This window comes from Amaranthus tricolor, chromosome 6 (assembly GCF_026212465.1).
Source record: "Amaranthus tricolor cultivar Red isolate AtriRed21 chromosome 6, ASM2621246v1, whole genome shotgun sequence".
Classification (NCBI taxonomy): domain Eukaryota; kingdom Viridiplantae; phylum Streptophyta; class Magnoliopsida; order Caryophyllales; family Amaranthaceae; genus Amaranthus; species Amaranthus tricolor.
The window spans coordinates 10,540,847-10,558,615 of record NC_080052.1 but is presented as its reverse complement, the minus strand read 5'-3'; the positions used below and the strand labels follow the sequence as shown (position 1 = coordinate 10,558,615).

Genomic DNA, 17,769 nt, shown 5'->3' with positions numbered 1-17,769 from the left:
ATTTCTCTCACTTGAAGCCTATGATGGGGGAACAGTAACCTTCGGTGACAACATGAAGGGTGATATAATTGCCAACGGAAAGGTTGGAAGGTCAAGTTCCCATGCCATTGACAATGTATTTTTAGTCGAGAATTTAAAACACAATTTGCTAAGTATTTCTCAATTTTGTGACAAAGGTAACTCTGTTAAGTTTACTTCTGAACGATGCATAATTTCTAGGAACGACACAGGAGATACTATGCTCGAGGGAATCAGGAAAGGGAACACTTATGTTGTGGACCTGGACACTGTTCCCAAAACCAGTCTAACGTGTTTAAGCATTATAGAAGAAGACCCACTGCTTTGGCACAAGCGGTCATGCTAGCTATTCATTGATTAACACTTTAAGATCAAAAGACCTAGTAAGAGGATTACCAGCAATAAAATTCCTCAAAAATGAAATTTGTGATCCTTGTGCTAAAGGAAAACAAGTGCGGTCATCCTTTAAATCAAAGTATCTGGTGACTACCTCTAGACCATTAGAATTAATTCATATGGATCTATGTGGACCTATGAGAACATAAAGCCGTAGTGGCAAAAGATATGTGTTTGTCATAGTTGATGACTATAGTAGATTTACTTGGACCCTATTTTTAGTAAGCAAAGATGAAGCTTTTGATGAGTTTGTTTCTTTTGCTAACAAAATACAAAAATCTACCAATAATCTAATTGTTCACATTAGATCAGATCATGGCAAAGAATTTGAAAATTCAAACTTTATGAATTATTGTAATGAACACGGTATAAATCACAATTTTTCCGCTCCTACAACACCACAACAAAATGGAGTGGTAGAAAGGAAAAATAGAACCCTAGAAGAAATGGCTAGGACTATGTTGATTGCTAGTGGTCTACCTAGAAACTTTTGGGCTGAGGCCGTCAATACTGCATGCTATATTCTTAATCGTGTATTAATAAGACCAATCACTTCAAAAACACCCTATGAATTACTCAAAGGTGTTAAACCAAATATTTCCTACTTTCGTATATTTGGATGCAAATGTTTTGTACATGTAAATGGAAAACGAAATATAGGCAAATTTGATGAAAGAAGTGATGAAGCAGTATTTCTTGGTTACTCATCACAAAGTAAAGCTTACAGAGTTTACAACAAAAGAACAATGTGTGTAGAAGAATCAGTTCATATCATTTTTGATGAAACTAACTTTTCAACAAGTGAACAGGATATCAATGATGTTAAAATATGTCTTGCTCATCTAGAAAACGATGATGAAGAAATAAAAGTGCTAGAACAAGGAACAGCAGGTGAACAGGCAATACAAGAAGAAGCTGAAAGAACTGATCAAATTCAGGAACTACCAGAACATCAGGATCAGCAGACTGTTCCCAATCCAGTTGTTACCACTGATGAGCAAGATGAACAAGTAGCTGAACAGAATGACAATCAAGTTGCTGAACAAGAACATGCTACTATTCCCACAAGAGAGTTTGTGCCTAAACCTTGGAAATATCAAAGTTATCATTATCTTGATCTGATTATAAGTGATATGAATAAGGGAACACAAACCAGATCCCAAATGAGAAACTTTTGTGCACATTTTGCGTTCCTATCATCTCTTGAACCCAAAAATCACGAAGAAGCTCTAAAGGATTCCGAATGGATAGTAGCCATGCAAGATGAATTAAATGAATTTGAAAGAAACAAAGTATGGCACTTAGAACCCAAACCAAAAACCAAGAAAGTAATTGGTTTGAAATGGGTATTTCGGAATAAGCTAGATGAGCATGGAATAATTGTGAGAAACAAAGCAAGACTCGTGGTCAAAGGGTACAATCAATAAGAAGGTATTGATTACACCGAGACTTTTGCTCCGGTAGCAAGGTTAGAGGCTATTAGAATCTTAATTTCCTTTGCTGCATTCATGAACTTTAAATTATATCAAATGGATGTAAAATGTTCTTTTTTGAATGGCTATCTTGATGAAGAAGTTTTTGTTGAACAACCCCCAGGTTTTGAGAATACCTCTTGTCCTGATCATGTCTACAAGCTTGACAAAGCTTTATATGGCTTGAAGCAAGCTCCTAGGCAATGGTATGAAAGACTATCAAAGTTTTTGATTCAAAATAACTTTGTTAGAGGAAAAATTGACAAAACCTTATTCATTAAGAATAAAGGTTATGATATTTTAGTTGTTCAAATCTATGTTGATGATATTATTTTCGGTGCAACTAATGATTTGTTATGTCAAGAATTTGCCAACCTTATGGGCACTGAATTTGAAATGAGCATGATGGGAGAATTAAATTTCTTTCTTGGTTTGCAAATTAAACAAACTGAAAATGGTATTTTTATTCATCAACAAAAATACATAAAAGAACTTCTTAAGAAGTATGGGCTAAACAACGCTAAAATCAACCATACACCCATAGCTACAAATGTTAGATTAGATGAAGACCTAAAAGGAACTAACGTAGATCAAACAATGTATCGAGGCATGATAGGTTCCTTATTATATCTAACTGCAAGTAGACCTGATATTTCATTTAGTGTTGGTTTATGTGCTAGATTTCAGTCCAATCCCAAAGAATCACATCTCACAGAAGTAAAACAAATTTTGAGATATTTGAAGGGAACAGATGATTTGTCCCTATTTTATCCTAAAAGTGATGTCTATGATTTAAAAGATTTTAGTGATGCAGATTATACATGTGATCTAGTTAATAGAAAAAGTACATCAGGTATGGTACAATTTCTTAGCTCATGTTTAGTTTCATGGAGTTCCAAGAAACAAAACACTATTGCATTATCTACTGCAGAAGCTGAATACGTAGCAGCAGCAGCTTGCTGTTCCCAAATACTTTGGATAAAGCAGCAGCTAAGAGATTTTGGTATTAAAATTGAATGTGTTCCTATTTATTGTGATAATACCAGTGCCATATGTATCTCTAAAGATCCAGTGCATCATTCACGAGTAAAACACATCCAAATTAGGCATCATTTTCTTAAAGATAATGTTGAAAATAAAAATATTGTCGTAAAGCATGTTAACACTAATGAACAAGTTGCAGATATTCTGACCAAACCACTTCCAAGGGAACAATATGAAAAGATGAGATTGGAACTTGGTATGATCAAGCTCCACTGAAGTAAGTTGCATATATTTCCCATTAAAGCATCATGAGAATGAAAAGGTCGAAATCAACCTCAATATCTTGATTGAGTATCAATTATTGAATGGATCAGGTAAACATTTAATAAAGTTTGTACTATGAATGTCTTCTCGTCTGCATATTGTTAATTTGATCAGACCAAAGCAGTATGTTCTTTATTTTCTTCATATAATATTTCATAATATCATAATTCATGATTTTTATAAATAATATTATCTTATTTTGTTTTCATTTTTTTTCATATTCCATATCTTTATAATAAATAGTCAACACAAATCAATAAAATGGGAAACGGTTATCTTCTCTCAAGTAATGAAAATGGCAATAAAGAGATGGGACTTAAGGTAACCGTCATTTCAATCATTTAAAAGCCTTCCCTTTACGTCATAACACGCATAAACACTCTTCTTCTTCTTCAAGAAACCTTCCTTCTCCTCTCTCTCAAGCCTTTCAAAATTCAAAAATGAAAACCCCAAAATCCTCTAAATCCAGCAAGAAAACTCCCAAATCCCGTACACAAAACCAGCCAAAACCACTAAGAGTAGTTCTTCCTCCACCATTACTGGATGCTGCACCACTTACAACCGAAGAAACCACACAAGAATCACCCAAACAATCTACTGAACCTACCGGAACCAAACGCAAGATCTCATCACCAAAAGGTGGTTCATCTTCCGAAGTAGTCAAACGTTCGAAGCAGAGTGACCCCAATAGTGCTGAAGAAATATCAAAGGAAATGTCTGTTGGTTTCGGACTAGACAAATACTGGTATGACTCTATCCATTTCCCTCAACTGCATGACATTCTGCAATATCAAGAATGGGAAGTTTTGATGTCAAAGTTTAGTTGCAATTCCATTTTTCCAAATATTATGCGAGAATTTATTTCAAATTTCTCAAATGATTGTGGAGTATGTTCTAGTACTGTCAAGAACATTAAAATAGAATTTAATAGTACATTGCTGGGGGAATGGTTTAATGTTCCAAATGTTGGGTTTGATACTTACTGTGTTGGTTCAAAAATAGTATTTTCTGGGATAAATGAAAAAACGATTTTAAAATTTTTAGGAGTTGAAAGAAAAGGGAAAATTAGCCATAACATTTTGAAACCTCTGCATAAATTACTGTACAATATTGCACGTAGATTTATTTTGCCAAGAAACTCCAAACGAAGTGAAGTAAGTTTACGTGATGCTACATTGATCTATTGCATGGCAAATCATATAAAGATAAATTTTCCATCTTTGATGATTTCTCATTTGTCCGATTGTATTGAAAGGAAGAATTTCGTTGGTTATGGAGGGTTACTGACTTGGATTTTCAGAAAATTTGATGTCCCTTTGGAAGGGTTGGAGTTCCCAATGGGCCCCAATATGAAAATAGGTGCTAAATGCCTGCAAAATTTGCACCTAAAGTTAAATAGTTAAGGGATGATAATACATGAATTAGAGGAAGTTGTTGAAGTAGGATCTGATGAGGAAGGAATTAAGGAAGCAGTAGAAAAATTGAGGGAAGAAGGAAAAGAGGAAAAAGAACAAGAGCCTGTTCCCACTAAAACAGGAGAAGAAGAGGAACAGGAAGGAGAAGTTAGTAAGGAGGAAGCAGATCAGGAGGAAGCCTTAGGAGAAGATGCTCATCACAATCTCTGTACTGATTCAAGTGATGAAGAGATAGTGATAGCCTTAAGGAGAAAGGCTAAATCTGTTCAAAGGAAGAGTAGGAGGTTAGTTGCAAAACAAAAGGCTACAATGGTTGATGATACCACTTTTGAGACCATGCCTGAATCCACATCAAATGAACCTCCCGCTACCAAGCCAACCACATCATCACCGCATCACACTCCATCACCACCACATCACAATCCATCACCACCTCAATCACCTATTCACTTTACACCACCACCATCTCAATCCTCACCAGGTAATGGTTGTGCTAACCCTGATTCTGTTCCTGCAGCTTCTTCAAACCTCATTCTCTCCAAGCTCCTTGACCTACAGTCTCAATTCACTGCTTTTCAAGACGAAGTTCGAGTCTCTCTGGCTTCAATTGTTGATCAACTTACCTTGATGGAGAACCGTCTTGGTGCAAAGTTGGATACTGTTGTAGTGCAGACCGAATACATAGATGAAGAAGAGACTGTTCCCTAATTATCTTCCCAAAATTTCTAATGATTTGTTGGCTGTAACACTTATTAAACAATTTCTCCTTTTGTTTTTGTACCATCTGGGGTACACGTTTGTATGTGAACACCTGCTACTATTTCTTTTCTTGTTTTTATGGTCTGTAATGATTAAGTCTGTGCAGATTTGAATTGCTTTTCATGGGACTTACTTTCATTTGTTGTTTCTTGCATTCATCACTGACAAATATATATGGTTTGTGCTGAGGTTTGATGCCCCCCAATTCTTTTTGAATGATGATAAAAGGGGGAAGATATGCACAAACTTAAGAGAAGCTGTGAATTCACAGTCTCCTATCTTGACTAATTTATATTGCTCTATAATGGACTGTGATATCTGTGACTTACTGTGATTATGAAAATAATTTGTGATCTGCTAGGCTTAAAATCATTATCTATGTTGATCCTTGTTGATTAAGTTTAATTGTTCTAAATTCTAAATTTGTTTAATTACTTACTAATTTGTGTTAGTTTAATTATTTTGTTTAAGTATTTTTGGATGTTATGTTTTGGATGGAGAAAATTGTTCTACTATAAGTGCTTGGTAAATTATAATGTAACGAGTGAATTTACTAAGTTATTTGGAGTTACTTTAATCTCTAGTATACTCTAAGAATTTTATTTTACTCAATCTTACTTAAGTTTGTTTAGAAAGTTTGTCTTCATCAAAAAGGGGGAATTTTTTGGCCTCTTAGGTTTTGATGATGACTTCACTTTTAAATAAACAAACGCATGTTTTAGAGATTGTTTTGTAGGTGAATATCCGATAGTGTTAATCGTTGATGAAGCCTATGACTTGGTTCGTGGAAGCTGTACGTGTCTTGAATATCCAAGAAATTGGACAATTGCTTTAGAAGTCAGCTTACTGTTCCTAGAGTTAATGTTTTGACGAAAGTTGTAGATGGAGACAGTACGTTGTATACAGGTCTGGAGAATACATTGACTGGAAGTTACGAAAATTATGTTTTCTGTTTTTAGTTAATGTAAAAGATTAAAAGTTTAAATAGTTGCTTAATTAAATTAATTTATTAATTGGCAAAAAGTTTTTTTAAACGCCTAAAATGTGGAGAAGACTTATTCTTCATTTTGAATAAGTCTCCTTTTAAATTTGGACGGCTAAAAGACTTTTTCTTTTTTAAGATCTCCTATTTTTTAGGATCTTGTGTTTTTAACTCCTATGCTATTTTTAGCTTAAGGAAACTGATTTTCTCTCTGAGCAAATGACAGTCGGTCATTTATTTTTTGGCAATTCCACTACCATTTGTTTTGAGAACGTGGATGATAATGGGAGGTGTGTCTGAGGTAACTGCTGGCTGTTCCCACTATAAATAGGAGGAACTTTGCTCAAACCGATATCTATCCAAGAGTGTCCATTTTAGGGAGATCATTTAAGAAAAATATTTTCTGTTTTTAAATGCCAATTAATTTGTTATATTTTTCTTAAGTAATTATTTTAAATTTTAATCTTCTTAAGAATTGGCCTTGTAAGTGTAATTGAGTGTTTTATTGTAACTAGACTTAAGGGAAGTCTAGGGGAATAGAGAAGCTTAAAGAGAAGCGTGAAAAGAGAAAGAGAAGGAGAAAAAGAAGAGAAAAGAAGTAGGCCTAGAGTAGAGAAGCTTCAAGTGAAGCATATTGTTTTATGTAATTGTATTTGATTGCCTAAAACATAGTGAGAATTTTGAAATCCCGGGGGGTCGTGGTTTTTCCTTCTTATTAGGCCAAGAAGGTTTCCACGTAAAATCTTTGTCTCCTTTTATTATTTTTCTTTTCGTTTTGAGTTTAAGTTCTGTTCTTTTCTTGATACAATTCTGCAAAAATTAGAGGCAAAAATCTTAAACTTAATACACAACAATTCACCCCCCCCCCCCCCCCCCCCCCCCCTCCTGTTGAATTCGATCATCTATTAGCATTCCTACACTTAACTTGTATAGGGTCCCAGTTCATAAGAGGAAAGTAGAGCCTTAATTGGGTGACTTTTGTAACTTCTGGTCGTGCAGTGACACTTGCAGGTACGTTCACGCAGTAATTAATTATCATATTCATCGTTTCAAATTCTAGCAATATCTCATGATTATATGCATCATATTAGAATTATAGAGCGCCAGAAAGTAAACTATGCTAGCGAATTGTCAAAATAGTGATATAGGCAAGTAGAATGAAAGCATTAGGAGACTATGAGAATAGATTTCTAAATAGTAGAGAACGCACCATGGTTGTGTGTGGTATACAAGTGATTTCCTACTTATTGAGCCTTGATTATGATTTGTTTGCGTGACTCAACTGGATTATGTCCAGTTGATTTAGTAGTCCCCTAAATAAGATCCAACGGGATCACCGTAAGGGGGGTATGAGCATACTTTTGTCATTGAGTGCCGAATGGCCGATACCGCCCCTTGATTGAGGTGTTACCATACGGGCCTTGCAAACCCCAATATGGTGGCCTCTTCACTGGTTTAGCACCCCAGTGTGTTAGTTTTTCCCGAAAGTAGTACTCGAAAGGGTCAGTTGGAGGGGGTATGAGCTCATACTTTGCCATGGGCGCCGGATAACCGATAACGCCCTTAGCCGTATCACTATGCCATGAATAGAGAAAAGATCCACTACCCTTGAATATATTGATGTGCTCTAGAGCACATTTATCTCCTCATTGTAGTGTCGAGTCTCGCGTTTTAGAATGGTTTTTACACACTTTAAGCATGATTTTACCTTGTTCTTATCTCTATGGTGTTGTGAGGTAATTTAAGGTATTTTTAGAGAGTTCAAGGTATTTTACTGATCTGTGTTTTATATACTATTTTCTACCATGCCCCCATTGCATTTTCATAGCATTCCTTGCGTATTTTGCTCAATTTTCTATTGGTTTTTTATGCTTGGTTGGAGTGTTTGTTTTCTATCTATTTTGTAGGTACAAAGCTGTAATTATGCAAGGAATCGACTCTTGGAGCGAGCTTTGCAAGTTGGAAGGTCATAAGCTACTCAAAGGGTCATTTTTGTGCTTACCAGGTCTCATACCCGGGTGGGTTTCCACATACCTGACCGGGTTTGCACTTAGCACTTAGAAGAATTTGAAGATGCCCTTTGGAAGAAAAAGTTGCCACTCGCACCCGGGTGGGTTTCCACACACCCGGCCGGGTGAGCCTCCATACCCGGGTGGGTTTCCACATACCCGGCCGGGTGAGCCTCCATACCCTGGTGAGTTTCCACATACCCGGCCGGGTGAGCCTCTAAACCCGGGTGGGTTTCTAGACACCCGACCAGGCTTCCATTGAAGATCAAAATGCTCTGCTGCGTACCCGGGCGGGTTTCCTCTTACGCGACCGGGTTTACTCAAGAACTTAGAAAATTTTTGGTCTTGAAGATTTAGTTGTGCTGCGCACCCGACCGGGTTTCCACATACCCGGCCGGGTCTTGTAGTTATTTTCGATAGTAACTTCCCATGTCCTCCGATTTTTTTTTTAAGGATATAAATAGCTTTTGAGAGGGAATTTTGGGGACGGTTTTTTTCTCTGTTTTGGGGGTTTGGTATTGAAGAGATTTCTCATATTACTTGCCTTGGGGAATTTTTAATCAACACTTCGACATTGTAATTTTAATTATATTGAAGGTATTAGTTTCAATTCTACTTTCTTGTTCTTGTTTATTATTGTTATCTTTGAATGCTTGTTTCTCCATTAAATTTGAACTTGATTTTTTCCATGAATATCATTGTTGAATCTCTTGTTAGTTTTAATTATATTTAAATTTTGTTTGTCTAGGCGATTCAACTGATGGGTGTTAGATTGATTGTATGTTTGGCCAATTTGCAAGTTTTATTCGCTCAATTCTATAAGCGAGAGTTGTGAGTTTGAGTGAACGATTTCCTTCTTTGAACAATTAAGCTTTAATCGCGATAGCTTGTTTTATAGTTTGATTTTCGAATTTGTTTGCGAGAGCAACATCTTCCTTCGCCTATATTCTTTCCTATCCCAATTGTTGTTCATGAATCATGATCGATGCATAGTGAATCCTTTTAGCCCTAGGTTTTTAATTATTGAATTCTATTCATCTCTTGTTTTTGCGTTCTACTTAGATAAACAAAAATCCAACTTTTGATCATTAGTAATAGTGAACTTGGTTCAATTTGTGACTTTATTTGTCCTTCCATAGTGGTTTGACCCTACTTTCCCAACTATAATAGTTAGGTGAAATAGGAATTATTTTTGGTAGTAAAACGACCTATCAAATTTTGGCGCCGTTGCCGGGGAAGGGCAACAATTTTACTTTTTGAATTTAGCGTTTGCTTTTGCTAACCCACTCGAGGAACAACTGGTCTTCGAGCGTATTTACGTTTTTTTTAGTGTTTTTGTGCATGACCAGGAGTACCAACAAGCTACTTTTGCTTTTTGATCCTGAGGTTGAGGCAACTGCTCGTAGAACACACGCAAGTGCAAAGAAAAGGAGAGCGGAGGCTCGTAAACAAGCTCAACAGGCCTCTCAATCTCTTGACATGGCGGCTCAGGCTCCCGAGAGAACTCTTAGGTAGTCTACACAGCCCAAGGCTAGCAATGTTACCGCGGGGATTAGGATGCCGGCTACTAATGCTGGAAACTTTGACATCAAATCCCATGTTATGAATATGATCACGGGAAATCAGTTCTATGGTCTTGACAATGAAAAACCTGTTGATCATCTGCAGAAATTCCTTCAAGCATGTTCTCTACAAAAGATTACTTGGATGACTGACGACGAGCTCTACTTGTACCTCTTTCATTTCTCTTTGGCAGGCAAAGCTCAACGTTGGTATAACTCTCTTCCCAACAGCATTACTACTTGGACGCAATTGTTTGATGCTCTCCCAGTGAAGTATTATCCCGGTTATAAGACTCATGACTACAGAGTTAAGCTCTATAGTTTCTCACAAGATGCGGGGGAGACTTTTCATGATGCGTGGGAGAGATTCAAAGATTACCAATATATGTGCCCTCATCACAGTATTAAGAAGGAATTTCTTATGCAATCTTTTTATAATGGTCTTGATAATGAGACTAAGAGGATGGTAGATGGTGCGGCTGGCGGCTCTTTCATGAACAAACAAACTTCTGAGGCTATTTCACTCTTGGATACTCTTGCTGAAAATCAATGGAATAGCTCATCTAGGCGCGCAGCTCAAGCACCAAGGAAGGGGAAGCATGAAGTTGAAACTTATTCCCTTCTATCTTCACAAATCTCAGCTTTGAATGCGAAAATTGATGGGATGCGCATGAGTGCTAATACATCTATGCCCGTCACTGCTATGGCTACCTCTAGCCAAGGTAGAGTTGCTTGTGATTATTGCGGTGTGCATGGTCATTCTCTAATGGAGTGTTCTGTTAATCCCAATGGAGCTATGGGAGTGCCAGAGCAAGTCAATGCTTTTCAAGCTCGTCCTCCTTTTAACAACAATAGCTACTATCCTGGAATTCGGAATCATCCTAACTTGTCATATCGCAGCAACAATGTGTTAAATCCTTAACAACAACACTTTCCACCACAAGCACCGCAACAACAATATGGGCAACATCAGCAATATCAGCCCAATCAAGGACCACCCGGTTTCCAAAGGCCTCCTCAAGGCCATCAACAGCAATAATTTTAGAACCAAAAACCCCAATCCGAATTGGGGGAGTTGAAAAACATGATGGCCCAAATGGCCAAACAGCTTGAACAACTCGGTACTCACAATAAAATGCTTGAAACTCAAGTCGCTCAATTAGCTGCATCTAGCTCCTCTAGACAAGCAGGAGCATTGCCCAGCCAACCTACTCAACCACATGGCAAGGAGACCGCCAATGCAATCACTACAAGGAGCGGGTTGAGTTATGATGAGCCACCCATGCCTCACAATGGAGAGTCAAATTCAAAAGAAGTGGGCATTTCTGAAGTGATTATTGATGAAGCATCTTCTGAGGCAGTGCACGAGAAGGAGAAAGCGAAAGAAGAGGCATTGCAAGTGCCTCCCATCACACTTCCTTTTCCCAACCGCCAAGTGAAGAACAAACTTGACAAGCAGTTCGGTAAGTTCTTGGAGGTGGTTAAGAATTTGCAGGTAACAGTTCCTTTTACTGAATTAATCACACAAGTGCCTGCTTATGCTAAATTCATGAAGGACATATTGACTAGGAAAAGAGCTTTTAGTGAGGTGGAATCAGTTGCTTTTACTGAATAATGTAGTGCTTTGCTACAAAATAAATCCTCTCCAAAACTAAAAGATCCTGGTAGTTTCTCCGTCCCTTGTTACATTGGAACACTGTTTATTGATAAAGCTTTATGTGATTTAGGAGCTAGTGTCAGTGTGATGTCTTAATCTGTCTGTTCTAAACTGAAAATGGGTGATCTAAAAGTTACTAATATTACTCTACAAATGGCTGACCGTTCTGTTAAATATCCTTTGGGTATTTTGGAGGACGTCCCTATTAGGGTAAGTAAGATCAACAAATTCCTATTATTTTAGGAAGACCTTTCCTTCATACGTCAGGAGCAGTAATTGATGTGAAAAATGGTAGACTTACACTTTCTGTGGGGGATGACAATGTAACTTTCAACTTGAGCAATGCTTTGAAAGGTCCCATGCTTGAGGAAAAATGCTATGTTCTTGATGTAGTTGATGTGATTTGTCATGATAACCTGGCCCTAACTCTTATAAAAGATCCTTTGGAGGTCGTTCTTTGTCTTGAATCTTCTACAGGTGATGCTAGCATTTGGAAGACTGAAATTGACGCTATTGAATAAGCTCTTTGTAATGAAGAGCTTAGTCACAGCAAGAGCAAGAGAATGTAGAGGTTAGTTCAGCCTATATGCAAAGTTGAGGTAAAGAAGCCCGAACTAAAACCTCTCCCTTCCCATCTTAAGTATGTTTTTCTTGATGAGCAAGAGCTTCATCTTGTTATCGTCAGCACTACACTCAATGATGCCCAACTTTCACAACTTTTGGATGTTCTGAAAACTCATATGAAGGCCATTGGGTATAGTTTTGATGATTTGAAGGGTATTAGTCCCGACTATTGCATGCATAGGATTCATTTGGAAGAAGATCACAAGTATTGTATTCAACCACAAAGGCGCTTAAACCCTAACATGCAAGAAGTCGTGAAAAGTGAGGTATTGAAACTACTTGACGCGGGCATTATTTTTCCTATTGCTGCATCTAAGTGGGTAAGTCCTGTGCAAGTGGTTCCAAAAAAAGGTGGGATGACTGTTGTTAAGAATGATAAAAATGAATTAATTCCCACTAGAACTGTCACCAGTTGTCGCATGTACATTAATTCCCACAGGAGACTGAATTTAGCTACTCATAAGGATCATTTCCCTCTCCCCTTCATTGATCAAATGCTTGAAAGGTTAGCTTGTAATAAATATTTTTGTTATTTGGATGGTTATTCTGGATTCTTCCGAATTCCCATTCATCCTGATGACCAAGAGAAGACAACATTCACTTGTCCTTATGGTACATTTGCATATCGTAGAATGCCATTTGGGTTATGTAATTCACCAGCTACATTTCAGCGTTGCATGATGAGCATCTTTTCTCATTTCATAGAGTCTATCATGAAAGTCTTTATGGATGATTTTAGTGTGTATGGTAGTTCTTTTGAATCTTGTTTGGCTAATCTCACTAAAGTTTTGAAAAGATGTGAAGAATGTAATTTGGTTTTAAATTGGGAAAAATGTCACTTTATGGTAACTGAGGGTGTGGTTCTTGGCCACATTATTTCTGATAAGGGCATACAGGTGGATCGAGCCAAGGTACAGGTGATTGAGCAATTACCACCACCAGTTAATGTGAAAGGGGTAAGGAGTTTTCTTGGTCATGCGGGGTTTTACCGCCACTTTATTCAAGATTTTTCTAAAATTTCTAAACCACTAACCCAACTTCTTCTTAGAGATGCGCCTTTTAACTTTACTAAGGAGTGTGTTGAGTCTTTTAACAGGATAAAGCAAGCTCTCATAACTGCACCCATCATTCGCCCTCCCGATTGGGAACTCCCATTCGAGATTATGTGCGATGCAAGTGATTTTGCGGTTGGAGCTATGCTCGGTCAAAGAAAGGACAAGGTCTTGCATGCCATTTATTATGCTAGCAATACTTTGGATGAGGCTCAGGTCAACTACGCCACCACAGAGAAGGAACTTTTAGCTGTTATTTATGCCTTAGAAAAATTTAGATTATATCTTCTTGGTTCCAAGGTTATTGTGTATACTGACCATGTAGCTTTAAAGTACCTTCTTGCTAAGAAGGAAGCCAAACCAAGGCTTATTAGGTGGATTCTCTTACTTCAGGAGTTCGATATTGAGATTCGTGATAAGAAAGGAGCAGAGAATGTAGTTGCAGACCGCTTGTCTAGAATCAGGTATGATAAAGGTAAGATTCCCTCCTCGATTGATGATTCATTTCCTGATGATCAGTTGTTTGAAGTCACATCACAGGGTCCGTGGTATGCGGATTATGCTAACTATGTGGTAGGCGGCATTTTGCCTCCTGATTTGTCCTACCAACAAAAGAAAAGGTTCTTGCATGATGTTAGATATTATTTTTGGGATGATCCTTTTCTTTTCTGTGAATGTGCAGATGGACTTTATCGCAGGTGCATTCCTGAGTGGGAGGTCCATAGGATCCTCCAGCGCTGCCACAGCTCACCCTATGGGGGACATCATGGGCCAGATAAAACCGTTCGCAAGCTGAATGAGTCTGGTTTCTTTTGGCCCACGATGTTCAAGGATGCTCAGTCCTTTGTGATGTCATGTGATTCTTGCCAGAGGACCGGCAACATTTCGAGGCGGCATGAGATGCCCCAAACTGGTATTCTTGAGGTTGAAATTTTTGACGTTTGGGGTATCGATTATATGGGACCTTTCCCATCTTTTAATGGGAATTGCTACATTTTGGTCGCTGTCGACTATGTCTCTAAGTGGGTTGAAGCAATCGCATCTCCCACCAATGATTCTAAAGTGGTCATCTGGCTTCTAAGAAAAGTCATATTTCCGAGATTTGGGATTCCCAGAGCTCTCATTAGTGATGGTGGTTCGCATTTTCATGAACGAAAGTTGGATTTTCTTCTCAAGAAGTATGGAGTTTATCGTCGTACTGGACTTGCATATCATCCCCAAACAAGTGGTCAAGTTGAGATTTCCAACCGCGAGATCAAATCTATACTGGAAAAGGTGGTTGCAAAGTCTAGGAGAGATTGGAGTATGAAGCTTAATGACACGCTTTGGGCCTACAGAACAGCTTTCAAAACACCTATTGGCACTTCCCCATATAGGCTTGTATACGGAAAATCCTATCATCTTCCCGTCGAGTTAGAGTACAAAGCTCATTGGGCAATTCGCGAGCTTAACATGGATAACAAGTTGGCGGGGGAGAAGAGGCTTCTTCAACTTAACGAGTTGGATGAGTTTCGATTGTCCGCCTATGATAGTGCTCGGATTTACAAGGAGAAAACTAAGAAATGGCATGATAAGAGGATCCTCCCAAGAGAGTTTGCAGAGGGAGATAAGGTGTTATTGTTCAATTCTCGACTCAAGCTCTTTCCCGGAAAGCTAAAGTCTAGATGGTCTGGCCCTTTCTTGGTTACTAATGTGAATAAGTTCGGCTCCGTGGAATTGAAAAATGAGAAAGGTGATGTTTTCAAGGTAAATGGACAACGTTTAAAGCTTTACAATGAAGGAAATGTTGTTGGAACGATGGAAATTATCCACCTTCATCCTTTTTTCTCCTCTTAAGTTGGTCGAACAAGAGGGTCGTGCGGGACCTTAAAAACCAGCACTTGTCGGGAGGTAACCCGATTGGAGAGTTCGTATCAGGCCAGTACCCACCCGGGTCCCTGGAGACCTGCCCAGTTGCGTGGTAGTTCAATAAAAAAAGAAAAAATACACGGACCCGCCCGGGTTTTCCACCAACACCCTCCCGGGTCTTCCCTGCCCTGCCCGGGTTTACCACCCACACCCGCCTGGGTCTTCCCTGCCCCGCCCGGGTCCGTTTTCCTCCCTCACCGTATTTCTTTGTCCCTCATTCATACCTCACCACTTCATCTTCTTCCTCCATCAATTTCTCTCTCTTCCTCCATTACTCTCAACTTCCCTAAATTTCTTTCCTCAAATTCTCCACTTTTCTTTCATCAAAACTACAAAAAAATTTCACCATCCTTTTCCTCTTCTCATTATCTAACCTATTCACTATTTTTTTTCATCATTTCCTCCATTCCTTCAAATCTCCATCTTTCCACATTTCTCTTTTTATTTTTAATTTTTTCCCTCAAAATACATTAACCTAATTCTTACTACTTTCTTCTTGCCCATTCTTTTATTCTCCTCATCCACCCATCAATTTCAAAAAAAAAAAAAAAAAAAAAGACGGGAGTGCAATGGCAAGCAAGCGGGCACGAGCTCTGAGGTCTACCTCACAACCTATAGTTCCAGCCACTAAGTGCGATGAGGATTTTCCCGGAGTTTTTTTCTGCAATGAGGATCAACGGCAAATGTTTCAGCAACATAAAGGGCGCATTGTATCATCTAAGTGGATCGATCGTTCGGCACTCGATCGATTAGGTATTCTCGAACCCACCCGTGATTTATTTGCTTCTCTTGGATTGTCTACTATGTTAAATGCATGTCATAACACTCATGAGCATCTTACATTAGAATTCGTGAGTTCGTTGTGGGAAGATGTTAGTGATAGGAGAAAACCTAGGTTGCGGTTTCGGCTGCATAACCAGAATTTTTCCTTGACCATTTCGCAATTGGCTAAATGTTTTGGCCTCCCTATGGGAGGAGATTTGCGAATACCCCAAGGGGGTGAGGCATGTGATTTATTTCGTCGTTTAACTGGACTGACCAATGTTAACACATCACACTTGCATATTAATCAAGTTCATCATCCATGTGTGCGTGTGTGTTTGAAATTCTTTAGTACTTGTCTGTTTGGTCGAGCCGACCCTCACTCTGCTCGTAGTTTGGATTTAAACATTTTGGCTAAATATTTCTTGGCGGGACATATAGATATCAATATTAACATTCCTGTTTTCCTTTGGAAACACCTGTTGTTTATTTCCCGCCATGCACTTTCTTCGAGCCAGGATGTTGTTATTGGAGGTTTGGTCACTCGCATCGCAACTAAATTTCAAATTCCTGATGATGCAGTTGTGCGTGCTGATTGTTTATTGTCTTTACAGCACCTTTGTCTATGTGGTTATTTGGTGGAGGGTAGTCAGGGGGGTTTTTGGTGGAAAATTCATTCTCGTCCCCCCTTTTATATTGATATGCCGATAGAGGTTTTGCCATCTTTAGAGCCCAACCGGGCTCATTACTTATTTCCTGCGGCTTTCCCTGCTGAGTCCTCTGGAGCGCGTACGGGACCTCCGCTGGGACCATCTCCGGTGGCTCCCCAAGGGTACTCCCCGTTTGAACAGCTCATGATCGATAATTTCAATGCTATGCAATTGTCTCAGCAGCAAATGGCCACCCAATTGACCTCTTTAGACACTCGATTCACTCACTTCGAGCTCCAATCTCAGGTTGCTTTTCGACCACTGCTTGACTATTATCATCAGCAAGGTCATTTTCATGCCGACGTTCAGTATCCTGATTGGTATTCTCTCCCTCCTACCTATCAGGATGATGACGATGATGATGAGCAGCAGGATAAGGACTTTGACCCCATGGGTTACTGGGCTCTTGCCCCCCCTCTCAAACTCTGTGGACAGTGCTTGATTTGGCTTAGGGGGGAGTCTTGATTGTTGCTTTGGCTTACTCTCTTGTATATATTCTACTGCTTTTAGTGTAGTTGTTTTGGTTGGAGTTGGTTGTTTCTCTCCTTTTGCAGGTTCTTTTGCAAGTCGCGTTTTGGATAACGTGATGATTTTCTGTACTTCAGCTTGCATTAGGAAGTTAATTGGTGAGATCTTCTCAACTCTTTTCATAATTTAGCTTTGAGTGTTTTTAGTGCTTTCTTAGGATTGTTGCATGGTTTGTACCACTCATTAGGAGTGGGAGTTTACATGTGACCAAAAATATTGTATTGCTTTCTTAGTTGTAATGTATTTCTTTCTCCCTTGATGCCCCTTTGGATCTTTTTGACAAAGTATGTTTCCCTGTGCCCTATGGTTGAAATTTTTAACACTTGTGATTGCTAAGACTGGTCATTGTAGACTTTTGGGTTCTTTTTCCGATTCCTTAGTATTAGTGAAACTTGTGTTTTTGAGCATTATTATCTATTGTTTGGAAAAAGGAAGAGTTTACCTTGTAAGGATTTGGACTTTGATTTCTATCTCACTATTTCCTTCTTGAGTGATTAGTTCCTAGTGTATCACTAATCTCCATCTTGGCTTGGTACTGGTCTTGTTAGCTATGTAATTGTATGATGAGCATGATAGAAGGCCCTCATTTGCTAGAAGCCGTGCAACA

The 17,769-nt window shown here is 38.6% G+C and overlaps 2 protein-coding genes and 1 non-coding gene across 3 annotated transcripts; 2 read left to right on the top strand and 1 right to left on the bottom strand.

Moving 5' to 3' along the window:
• The first annotated feature begins 3,489 nt into the window (after positions 1–3,489).
• LOC130815541 (uncharacterized) lies at positions 3,490–9,874 on the top strand. The gene is made up of 5 exons (XM_057682030.1): positions 3,490–3,515; positions 3,664–3,939; positions 4,450–4,463; positions 4,620–4,893; positions 9,709–9,874. Exons 1-5 carry the CDS (start codon positions 3,490–3,492, stop codon positions 9,872–9,874), a joined length of 756 nt encoding a protein of 251 aa, XP_057538013.1.
• Positions 9,875–9,916: 42 nt separating this feature from the next.
• On the top strand, positions 9,917–10,843 carry LOC130815540 (uncharacterized). The gene has a single exon (XM_057682028.1). The coding sequence runs from the start codon at positions 9,917–9,919 to the stop codon at positions 10,841–10,843; it is 927 nt and encodes a 308-aa protein (XP_057538011.1).
• LOC130816755 (small nucleolar RNA R71) lies at positions 10,219–10,326 on the bottom strand. The gene has a single exon (XR_009043294.1). It is a non-coding gene; the product is annotated as a small nucleolar RNA R71 (small nucleolar RNA).
• Positions 10,844–17,769: the final 6,926 nt, after the last annotated feature.

What these genes read in the sequence shown, in the direction of transcription:
- LOC130815541 (XM_057682030.1), top strand. Translation starts at nt 3,490, where the DNA reads ATGGCAATAAAGAGATGGGACTTAAG. An exon ending in ATAAAGAGATGGGACTTAAG is followed by an intron (nt 3,516 to 3,663) that starts GTAACCGTCATT and finishes CTCTAAATCCAG; the next exon opens with CAAGAAAACTCCCAAATCCC. An exon ending in GTTCAAAGGAAGAGTAGGAG is followed by an intron (nt 4,894 to 9,708) that starts GTTAGTTGCAAA and finishes GTGCATGACCAG; the next exon opens with GAGTACCAACAAGCTACTTT.
- LOC130815540 (XM_057682028.1), top strand. Translation starts at nt 9,917, where the DNA reads ATGCCGGCTACTAATGCTGGAAACTTTGACATCAAATCCCATGTTATG.